At 50.3% G+C, this 11,082-nt stretch overlaps 1 protein-coding gene across 3 annotated transcripts; it reads left to right on the top strand.

The window, feature by feature from the left end:
* The first annotated feature begins 356 nt into the window (after window positions 1–356).
* Mcfd2 (multiple coagulation factor deficiency 2, ER cargo receptor complex subunit) lies at window positions 357–10,102 on the top strand. Of its 3 annotated transcripts, none has more exons than XM_041630987.1 (4): window positions 357–467; window positions 5,868–6,025; window positions 7,387–7,546; window positions 8,757–10,102. In XM_041630987.1, the coding sequence occupies exons 2-4, from the start codon at window positions 5,880–5,882 to the stop codon at window positions 8,886–8,888; spliced, it is 438 nt and encodes a 145-aa protein (XP_041486921.1). In that variant the 5' UTR covers window positions 357–467; window positions 5,868–5,879; the 3' UTR covers window positions 8,889–10,102. The 3 variants fall into 3 exon arrangements, with proteins under 3 accessions (XP_041486921.1, XP_041486920.1, XP_041486919.1); XM_041630986.1 differs by lacking the exon at window positions 357–467 and adding an exon at window positions 2,347–2,456; XM_041630985.1 differs by lacking the exon at window positions 357–467 and adding an exon at window positions 4,843–4,864.
* The last annotated feature ends 980 nt before the right edge of the window (window positions 10,103–11,082 follow it).

The following is an 11,082-nucleotide window of genomic DNA, read 5'->3' as shown; positions in this document are numbered from 1 at the left end:
TGTTTCATTAGGACAGGAATTTGGGGTTCTACTCTCTTTAGACCCAGTTTGCAGAGTGAGGAACGGGAGGAACCAAGAACGAAGCCGAAGGACAGAGAAGGCGTGGCTGGTCAGCTTTGGAGTCCGCCCCATCCGGATCCGGCGGCTCACAGCCCACGTCGAGTCACGTCCCGGGGCTTCCGGGGTTGCCTAGCAACTAGCGCCCCGCTCGGGCTCCCGGTGGCCGGAGCAGCCGGGTGTCGCCCTCAGGAGGCGGGTCCAGACAGACCAGCCGCGCAGGACACGTGGACTCAACGGAGCGGTTCGCGCAAGGGGCGTGGCCGACGGGCCCGGTGGGCGGGTGGGAGGCGGTGCGCGTGCGCGGCTGGGCGGGGGGCGGGTCCGGCGGGCCGGGAATAAGCGTCGGGGGACGGTAGCTGGCAAGGGTCACGCTGGAGTGCTTCGCGACTGCGTCGGGGATTGTCAGGGTGAGTGAACCCACGGCGCGAAGTCTGACCCTCAGGGTAGAGGTCAGCGGGCCATACCGAGGTCTGAGGCTCGGGATGGGAGGCCGGAGCGGCGGGGTGGAGGGCGCCGACCACCCGGGCGCAGCGGAATCTGTGGTCCATGGCAGCAGCCTGTCTTCTGAGGGGGCGTCGGGGCCAGAAGTGTCTGCCCGCAGGGCCCGGCGCTCTGCCCCTGGTAGGGAGGGGAGGGTGTCTTAGTATCATGCTATGGGTTCAGCTATGTGGGCTGGACACTGACCCCGGCTGGCCTGGAAGCACACGGGCCCTGGGCTCTACTCCTTCTGCCCTGGCTCCCCCATCGTCCTGGGGCAGACCCACAGGTCCTGTTGTCCAGGTGGGGTTGGCTAGTCTGAGCCTGGGCGGTTGGAAAGACAAGGGATGCTCGTTTTTCTTGTTTTCCCTCTCTGGAGCATATGGCACCTCCATCCACACAGATGCTCAAAACTAGAGGCCTGGGCGTTATTTTCACCTGCACTCCTCAGTTGCATCAAACCCATTTGGAACTCTCATTCCCCCCCCCCCCCCAACACCTTCTTGCCCCAGGCAATTCAGCCTCCCTTTCTGCTCCTTTGACTGTTTCCTGAGCCTCTTCTGTTCATCCAGTACAGGAGAGCTAGAGACGCAGACTTAAAACAAATCTCCTATGTCCCACCACCCCTGCCCCATTCCCTTGCCCTTCTGTGCCTTCTCATTGCCCTTTCAAGCTCTTTCTTGCACAAGCCTGCAAAGCCTGTTGTGATTCAACCTTCTTAGTACTTAAGACCCGTCCCTCCGCAACTGATTGATTATTCTGTTCCTACATGGGATCCACGTCTTGTCTGAGTTTAGGTGTTTACTGTCGTATGGTCCTTCTTCGAGGGACACAGTTTTTTGGTTGAAATATTTCTTCTCGTGCTTCCTGCGTCGTTCCAAGTGTGAGTGGGGGATTGTGTGATACTCTTGGGCACCTCGTTTAGTGGCCTCTGTTTTTCATTAGCCTGTGATTTGCGATAGAGGGGTCAGCCTGAGTCTACAGCCCTGTTCTCCCAGCCTTTGCAGGTCTGCTCTTTCTGTGTTTCTAGGCCGTTGGTTAAATGTATAAGGGTAGTGTAACTTTTCTTTGGCTTCCCCCAGCGATCAGATAGATCATAATTAAACGTCAGCCTGCTCAGGACAAGTTTTCAGCCTCAGCCCATGTAGAGGTTTCTTTAACCTGGAGACTTACTGGTTACTTTTACTTCAAGAACTTGGGAGCTGGCAAAGTAAGAAGCAAGCGCTGGGCAGTTTTCTTTGTCATTGGCTCTGGGTACAGGATATCTGTATGTTGTCAAATGTGGCTGCTTTGAATGTGAATTCTTAACTAAGAGCCCCAGGACTTAGAAAAAAGCTACGAACAGCTGCTAAGAGGAAAGCTAGGAATAATGATACAATTGGAGGGAAGGGTGGGCCAGCCCTTCCTTCCCAGGAGTGGGAATGCTCCAGAGGAGAGTTCAAGCTTAGGCCAGAGATAAAGGCTGACATATTGGTGTGCCACATCTCATCTTATTCAGGCCAGCTCAGCATTGTTCAGTACGCAAGGTCCTGGCCTTTGGAAGGGGGAAAAGAAAAGTAGGAAGGAAGAAACAGACCGGGGAAGTAGGCGGTGCTAGCTGCAAGAGTCTTTGGGTTTCATTTGAACCATGCCTAGAAGGGATGGCGAGATGCAGTCAGTGGAAACAGAGGCTGCAGGCGCAGTGAGAGGAACCTGGTGGAGTCAAGGCTTTAGGGAGGCCAGCACGACCTTACCAGACGCCAGCTGCTCCTGTGACAAATGCTGAGGCACGGGTCATTTTCTGAGACTCCTGGATGGGAGCGTCACCGCCTGGGCTAAGGGGCTGATCTGTTGGGCTTAGCAATGTCCTTTTCCTCCTTCACTGCCATGTGCGGGTCTCTCCCAAAGTGCGTGTTCCGCTGAAGATGATCTTCCCCAAAGTGAGTAATCAAGAGTGTATGAGTAGTTGTGCTAACCTAACCTATAAATGAACCATTTATAGGAGAACCTGACAGTCAAGTTTCCAAGACTTCAGGCCCATCAGAAGAAGAGTCCATATGGTAGTTGGCTTTTTTTTTTTTTTAAACTCTTTGAGGGCCGACCACCCAGCTCCCAAATAAATAACACGGAGACTTATTCTTACTTATGAATGCCCGGCCTTAGCTTGGCTAGAACTTAAATTATCCCGTTTCTCTTTAACTACATTTTGCCTCTGGGCTTTTTAGGTAAAAAGTTTTATTCTATATAGCTTAATTTCATTACTCCATGACTGGCTGGGTGACTCGCTGGTCCCTGGCATCCTCCTCTCCTCTCCTCTTTTTCTTGTTCCTTGTTCTTCTCCCTAGATTTCTCCTGTATTTATTCTCTGCCCGCCAGCTCTGCCTATTTCTCTCTCCTGCCCTAGCTTCCACAGCATAAACGAATGTAACACATCTTCCGTTAATACTCCACAACACCACACATGGGTGTCTGCCCGTCTTTAGGAAAGGAGAATCAGTCAGTTAATCAATCTCTTCTCACATGGATTTTTCTCTAGCTTGGCGAATGCCATTTCCTGAAAGCCAGTGGGCTTGGGAATTCCTGTGGCTTCTCTTCCAAACTGTGTGCCCATGGCCTTGAACTGTGTAATCGGAGTGTGGATGATGCAACTTGTTCTTTGGGCGGGATGGAGCACTCTGTTTGCTCTTGACTGGGAGCATTTAATTTCCCAGGTGGCAGTGAGTTACCTTTTGTCATTATGGTGCTTGTGGGATCTTCCTTCTGGTTAGGAGCCTGTGGCAGTATGCTCAGTGGTTCTTGGCTTTTATGCTGTGTCACTTGACGAAAGGATAACCTGGACTCACAGTTCCTATGTTTATTAATCACTTGGTTACTCTTTGGTATTACCTGAGTAGAAAGTATCCCCATAGATACACATCCCAACTGGATCCAACCATGTTGGTAGAGGAAACCACAGATTCAGTGATCACCCAACTCAACTATCAGTCCAGTGGACAGCTTCAAAGTTCTACCCTTAATTACACAGATGTCAGAACTTGGCTGCAGATGGCCTAGTGGGTAAGTTGCTTGCAGCTTGAGGACTCAGTTTCCAATACCCACCATCCACACCAATGCCAGGTATGTGGCAGCTGCCTATGATCTCGGTGATTGGGAGGCAGAGATAGGGGTTAGGCAAGCTCGCTAGCTGAACTAGCTAAATCAGCAGCTTGGCTTCAGTGAGAGATCCTGCCTCCATAGAGAGCAATTAAGCAAGACACCTGAAACCAACCCGATCTCTCACACACTTGCTGTGTAGACCAGACTGGCCTCGAATTCGTAGATTCATCTGCCACTGCTTCCCCAGTGCTGAGATTAAAGGGTAAAAAGAATCACAATTTAACAGTCTTCGTTAAAACAGTGTACTTGTGTGTGCATATATATTTACTTTACAATAATGAATTTTGGGTAGACTTTTGGCCCCTGCTTAGGCTGCGGTGGTGGCAGCAGCAGCAGCTGCAGCCGCAGTGAGGGAAGCCAAGGGGGAAGTGCGCGGGGAGGGCTATAGGGCTCTGAGCTGAGTGCCAAGCTGGGGCAGTTTATGCCCAAATGGCCGCGGCTGGCCAGAGCTACCAGAGACTCTAGTGGCCCCACGAATCAGGCGCCAGGTATCGCGAATTAGGTCGGTACGATAAATAAGCAGGCCGACTCAAGAATAACAATTATATTTTAATGGTTATAAGGGGAAACTCACGCTACAAAATTGGGAGGTCCGACTGCGCAGAGAGAGCACGCGCCTGAGTCCTCCCAGTTTTTCTTCCTGGGCTCCGGGTAGCCACGCCTTCACTAGATGTGTTTGGTTGAGAGTTTCCCCATCACTCCATATTAGAAGTCTTGTGCAGAATGACAGCTGTCATGTTGTCACCGCACATGCACATGACGGTAGTCAGGCTGGAGACTGCTCTGTTGCACCCTGAACATTGTACCTCCCAGTGGTTGCCGCTCCCTTCGTAGGGACAATGGCAGGAGATGGGAAAACTTGGTAAATGTCAGAGGATGGCCATCTCTCGGGTCCTCCTTGAGAGCTCTAGGGTGGGTGAAGGGCTGCCGTGCCACCGCTTCCCAGCCGGGTACAAGGAGGAGATGGCGCAGCCTGGGAGCTGTGCTGAGTTTACGGACTGTTGAGGGGGAACCTGAACATTATGGCTGAAGGTTTGGGGTCCTGCTACTATTAGTCATGGCGGAATGGCTCTGCCTTTTGAGATGGGAACACCAGACTGTATTTGAGGTCTTGAGTTGTCTTCACCTTCCATTTTGAGGTGAGTCTCCCATCAAAACCCAGCAAGGACAGGACTTTCCAGTGAAGCAGCAGGTAATAGAGACCTACCTAAGCTGCGGTGCCAGCATGTATGTGACCTAAGTTGGCCTTCAGGGAGCTTGCCAGGTGGCTGAGTTGTCTTGTTGATCTTAAGTCCAAGTGTCATTAAGATGTAATCTGAATTTCTGTGGAACTTCCCTTTCCAATGCTCTCACATGTTCAGTTATGAACCCCTTCCAGGGCCCTGGCGAGGGGACAAGATGGGGACTCTTCCACATCACTGCTTTGAGGTTGCTGTGACCAGCCTGATGGCTTCCCTCAGCTCCCAGGGTCCTGTCTCCAGTCCTGCCTCCCTCCACTCCTTTCCGCTGAGCCACGAGCCAAGTCGGCCCGAAGCCAGGCCAGCCTGTGATCTCATCTCTGTTCTCAGGAAATGTCAGCCTCCTGGCTCAGCCTGTGTAGCTGGTTCACCTTTACACCTGCCAGCGCTCTTGCTGCCTGCCACGAGACCAAGCTCCTTGCCGCACCTTCTGCTTGGCTGCCATCCTTCCCAGACCCAGTGTGCCCGCCGTCTGCCCAGGCCTAGCTGGAGCATCAGCGTGTCAGTCCCTCGCTTGCGGGCATCTCAGACCTCCCGGGGGTTTTCTGTTTTGAGAACTCACGCTCCAGTGGGCAGCACTTGTCTCTGTGGGCTGTCAGCGTGTGGACAGGTCTAGGCTTTGGGTCCTGTTAAGCTCGCGTGTGCCTGCTCAGCCCTCTGTCATTCCATCAGGAAACTGTGGGCCTCTACTATCAGAGAGTGGTGGGAACCAGGAGAGCTAGTAGCAAGGCTGGTGGTACTGGGTGTCGAACCCAGACCCTGGTGCAGGCTGGGCAAGGGCTCTGCCCCTGAGCTCCAGCTCCAGTCCCATAGCTGAGCTCTAGCCAGTTCTAAGGGATCCTGCCTGCCTGCGGCCTCACCGCCTCCCAGGCTTCCCAAGAGCGTATGCTGCCAGCTGTTAGAAGGGACCTTAGCTCTAGGGCTCTGCCTTCATCGTCTGTGTCTCCCACCTCCCAGGAACCAGGAACCATGACAAGCCTGCGGCTGCTCGGCGCTCCCTTCCTGTGCGTCCTGCTCTGGACCTTTTGTGTTCCACACACCAGGGCCCATGACCCTGGGGCTGGCACCCATCAAGGCAGCGTGGGCCTGGACAAGAACACAGTGCACGATCAAGAGTATGTATTCACCGGGGGCTGGGGTTCGCCCACAGGGCACCCCACGTTCTTTCTTTTGGTACCAATTTATAGGGCTCCTGGACATTTTTCAAGGATGGAGGTGTTATGCTGAAGTTTCTGGTCCCCAAATGAATTCACGGAGCCAGATTTCTGATACAAATTACATGAGGGTTTTTAATAATATTCATATTTATACTTGAGTTTGGACCACACCTCCACCACGCCAACGCAGTGGGTGAGGGAAATGCAGCCCCAAACCCAGGGAAGGGGAGAACTTTTAAAGGGAAAACACCATAGTCAGGGGAGTTGGAGTCCTGTCGTCTCGGGATTGGGTGAGGAGTACATAGGATAAGGTAGTTTCTGAACCCGTTGGTCAGAATGGCCCTAACAAAGAGCCATTAATAACGGACAAGATGTCTTCAAGGGCAGGATGCCTCCTAGGAATATCTGGACCTCATTAAATTTATGGTCCTGCTCCCTATCTTCTTGATGACCATTTTTAGGGTATTTGTTCAAGTTTCAGCACATTTCTGGAGCTGAGATTGCCCACCCCCCAACTCCTTATATGGTTTAAGATGAAGGTCCTTCTTTAAACCGGGGTTTGCAAAGTCAGGTCCTCACAGAGGCTGGCCCTTTGGGCCTCCTGGTTGCATGCTATTCTGTCTCCACCATCTCATAGGCGGAGGATCTTGACGCCTAAAAACAGTGCATCATTTGTTAGAATTTAGTCGTCTTCTTTAATTCCCCCCGCCCCCAATACACATGTAGTAGCAGAATCCAGAATATAATTATGGCTTCCTGATTCTGACAAGGTTTTTTTGTGACACATTCAAATGTCGAGTCCTTCTTGGTGAGTAAGCTTCACGCATTATACTTTGTTATCTATTTTTTGGAGACAGGGTCTTCAAATGTAGCCCTGGCTGGTCTGGAACTTGCTGTGTAGAACAGGCCTTGAACTCACAGAAATCTATCTGCCTTTGCCTCCTGAGTAGGATTAAAAGCATGTGCCACCATGCTTATTCTAATCCTTATTTTAAAAATTACTTTTTAAACTGGTAGCTCAAAAATACTGTGAGCAAATTCCAACCGGAAAGAGAAGGCATTCTGGTTCCACTCTGATGGGCGACTGCGTGTTTTTCCGGTCCCTCCCAGACAGGCAGCCTGCGTGTTTTTCCGGTCCCTCTCAGACAGGCAGCCTGCGTGTTTTTCTGGTCCCACTCAGACAGGTGGCCTGCATGCTTGGTCACTTTGTGGCCCTGACTGTGTGTTGTGTCCTTGAATGTGGTCTGTGTCTGAACTGGATACAGTTTTACTTCTCAGCGTTTTTAAGGTTTTGGCATGTTCTGACTGTTGGTTTTCAGGCATATCATGGAACATCTAGAAGGTGTCATTGACAAACCAGAGAAGGAGATGTCCCCTCAAGAACTGCAGCTCCACTATTTCAAAATGCATGACTATGATGGCAATAATCTGCTTGACGGCTTAGAGCTCTCCACGGCCATCACTCATGTCCATAAGGAGGTAAGTCAGGGAGTTCAGGCTGGGCGCATCTGGGTCATGCCTGGTCTAGGCAACCGGTGCTGTCCTGTCCCTCAGCAGTGCTGCTGAGCTTCTTCCCGTCTAGTGCTAGCCTGCCTCTCCTTAGCTCCCCAGAGAAGCAGAGCTGGCGGCCCAGGCTGGGCTCACTTCGGCATTTCTACTGCGTCTAGAGTTGATGGGTCCAGCCTAACAGACGGACCAGGTTCACGATGCGGGTTTGAGGAGAATGGTGGTGACTCCAGGACCCAGGGACAGAGAGCTTTGGGAGGGTTGGGGTTTGTGTGTATTGTGTGGTGCTCGCTGTGTCCCGAAGCACTTTCAAGTGGAGATGGCTTGGCTTCCATAGCCAGCCTGGGCAGGGGCAGACACTGTTCTCCTCTTCTAGCTGAGGGACTTGAGATCCAGACTGAATGTTTTCCCCTCTGCTGCAGTGAGGGAGAAGGAGAGAGGAAGACCACCACAAGCTCAGTGTGGGTTCTCTCTGCAGGCAGTAGGGAGCACCAGCAAGTTTTCACTGCAGTCTTTTTGGGGAGGCTTCTGTGTGGTAGGGATAGGGAAACTGGGTCCTGGGGAGTTAGGGCTCAGCAGCCCTGGCACGTGAGGTGGTGGCAGCCAGAGATGTGACCAAGGGAGAGCTGGCCACCTTGACAGTGGCAGGTTCGCAGCTGGCACAACCCTCCCACTCCAGCTTCTAGACGGCATAGTGATTTCAGAGGGCAGACATTCCAACCGTTGACAGTGTTTTCTTCCTCGTGTCCTGGCCCTGAGGTGTCCAGTATGTCACCGTTTCCATTTTTTTAGGCGACTTGTTCAGAGGGCTCAGGCCATGAGAGTTTTCCTTAGGATGAGTGTATAGGTTATAGATTTTGACAAACAGTTCTTTGTAATCCAGACCTGCCCGACTTTTTGCAGTGGCTGTACATTACTTTCATAACTAAAAAAAGAGTAAACAGTAATTTTTTAAAGCAAAAAAGCAAGGATCTGTTTTGGTCACATCTTTCTTGTAACTAGCATATGTTGTTTCCCACTTGGATTTTTTATAAATTGACACTCTCTGATGTATGAGTCTAGATTCCTAGAAGTGACCACATATTATCTTGAAAGCTTCTAGTAAGTCAACACGGAACTTTTAGGCATTTGCTAATGCGCCTTTGTAATTCTGCACCTGTTCATCTCATTTGCCTTCTTGCAGGAGGGGAGTGAGCAGGCTCCAGTAATGAGCGAGGATGAACTGATTAGCATAATAGATGGCGTTTTGAGAGATGATGACAAGAACAATGATGGATACATCGACTATGCTGAATTTGCAAAGTCCCTGCAGTAGCTGTTACATGCAAATGTGACCCTTGATAATGTGATGGACCTTGTCTGGTAATGCCAAACAACTCATTTCCATCCTCTGCCAGTTGGTTCCACTGGGGTGGGGAAGAAGTCAAAAGTCCCCAAGTGCTTTTAAACTTGTCGGACTGGAGCTGGACGAGACTCTTCAGAAGGGTGTTGGATATTATTCCCAAGCTCTCAGGAACTTGACTGTACAACGCCACTCTAATTTCTTGATGTCAATTCATGCTACCTGGAAAGTAAAGACAATCTGCTGTGCCAAGTGGACGCTCTTCAGTAACCGTGGAGGGAACGTGTGCAAGCCACACGTTTTCCCTGGCGGGTCCTGTCTCTAGGCAGATGTGGTCAGGATTCTGTTCCCCTGCATCCAGCATCACTTTGGGCTGGCTCTATACTAGCATATATTAAAGCCACAGCATAAGAAGACCGTCACCTATTGAGTTCACCCAGATGCAGAGACGTAAGATTCTGTGTCCGTTGGCATTTTGGAGATGAGACACCACTGGCCTAAGTAGTGTTTTCCAGTTCTTCAGTATTTTATACAACTACTGCCACCCCAGCCTGGGAGACCTTAAATTTGAGAGTGTTTTCTAATCACTATCTACCGTTTGAGTTCCCCTAATCCTTGTATTCATCCTTGCTTCCAGGGCTCCCTTCATGGAGTATGAGCTAATGACATGATTTTGCAGGTTTGAACTATCAGCTGGTCTAGCCTGAGCGAGACCCTAAAAGATGAGTTGCTCAGAATGGTGATTAACCTCATTGAAGTTTTGAAGGAATGTTTTAAAAATTACCTCTTTGAGCCTGAATATGAGAATTTTTCCTTTCGGGGAAGCTCAGAAAAGGAAGCCTAAAGCCTTTTAGCATTGTGATTCCTAGTAGAAGCTGAAAGACACACAGCCGCGGGGTGTAATTTGCTTTGTGGGATGTGGCAGACATTACTATAAAAGAATCCAGAGTGATGGCAGGACCGGAAAAAAAAAAAAAACAATCAAATTTGCTTTAAGACCTATAGAGACTTATTTTCTTTATTGAAGTATTCTTGTAAGAAAACGTATGTATTTGTAAGACAGTTTCCTGTGTTAAGTATTTGTGCAATCAGAGCTGACTTGTAAACTATTCTTGTAATATCTCATTATTTTGAAAGATTTATATAATGAACTCTGGCTATCTGATAATAAACGGCTGAAAAAATTAGGAGCAGCCCATTCTTTCTTCACAGCCTTTTCCCCACTGCATAAAGGCGCATTTAACACAGAATTTATACATCCCTGCCTTTTTCCCAGGAACCGAGATGCAGTTGCCTGGACCCTGTTCCTTTCTGCAGACTAGATTCTTAGTGTCCAGAGTCACTTTCCCTGTTAGGCATGGGTCTGTTTTTATCCTGAATGAACCCACCTTTGACTCTTCCCTCTCCAGCCACATTCAGCTTGAGACTCTAGGTCAGTAAATACAGAGCTTCCCCTGGAGTCCGGTAACTTTTTCAATTAGATCATGTTATTGAGCTGTCCCAGGTCTGAGTATCAAAGCACTCACACTTTCCTGTTGGCAAAGGTTCCCTCTGCTTCCTCCCCCACAGAGACTCTGGACTGTGGACTGACCCTTCTGGAAAGCTTCCCCTCTGGAAGGATCTTGGGAGTGGCAGCTGGGAAGGGGTCATCGAGGACGGAGGAAAGGTCCTTCAAAGATAGAATTGGACCCTTCCTCGATGGCTGGCCGTTTGTACTTACTTCATGTTACCCCCATGGTCCGTGCTTGCCTTTCCCGACGGGAGAGGGACACAGCCTGGCTTGTCCCTCTGCATGCTCCCTCACATCTCCTAGGCAAGGCTTGACCCTCTCAGCCTGTGAACACTGGGGACATCTGCACACTGCCTTATCTCTAGCATGGAGATGGCGTGCCCAGGAGGGCAGCCTGGTGCAAGGATTGGGGATGAACTGAGGTTTGGATTCAGGCCAGCTGTCCCTTATCTGTGAAGTTCTAAACTTCAGTTTCTCATCTAGAAAATAACTAAGAAGGGAATTAAAAAGCCACAAATGAATTAAGAAAATAAACAGAACCAGAGAACTGGGACTGGGAAGATAGGTAAGTTGGTAGGATGTGCATTGTAAGTGTGATGACTCCAGCATCCACAAAAACACTGTGAGGTGTGCAGTTGGTACCCTGGCGTGGGGAGG

This window comes from Microtus oregoni, unplaced genomic scaffold (genome assembly GCF_018167655.1).
Source record: "Microtus oregoni isolate MIOR12 unplaced genomic scaffold, Mior012 000036F_ref0000092, whole genome shotgun sequence".
Lineage (NCBI taxonomy): Eukaryota > Metazoa > Chordata > Mammalia > Rodentia > Cricetidae > Microtus > Microtus oregoni.
Note: the sequence above shows the minus strand (reverse complement) of the source record. Positions and strands in the feature narration are given on the sequence as shown.

Excerpts from the sequence above, each read along its gene's own strand:
- Mcfd2 (XM_041630986.1), top strand. Across the intron at positions 6,026-7,386 it reads AACACAGTGCACGATCAAGA|GCATATCATGGAACATCTAG; the intron begins GTATGTATTCAC and ends GTTGGTTTTCAG. Across the intron at positions 7,547-8,756 it reads TCACTCATGTCCATAAGGAG|GAGGGGAGTGAGCAGGCTCC; the intron begins GTAAGTCAGGGA and ends GCCTTCTTGCAG.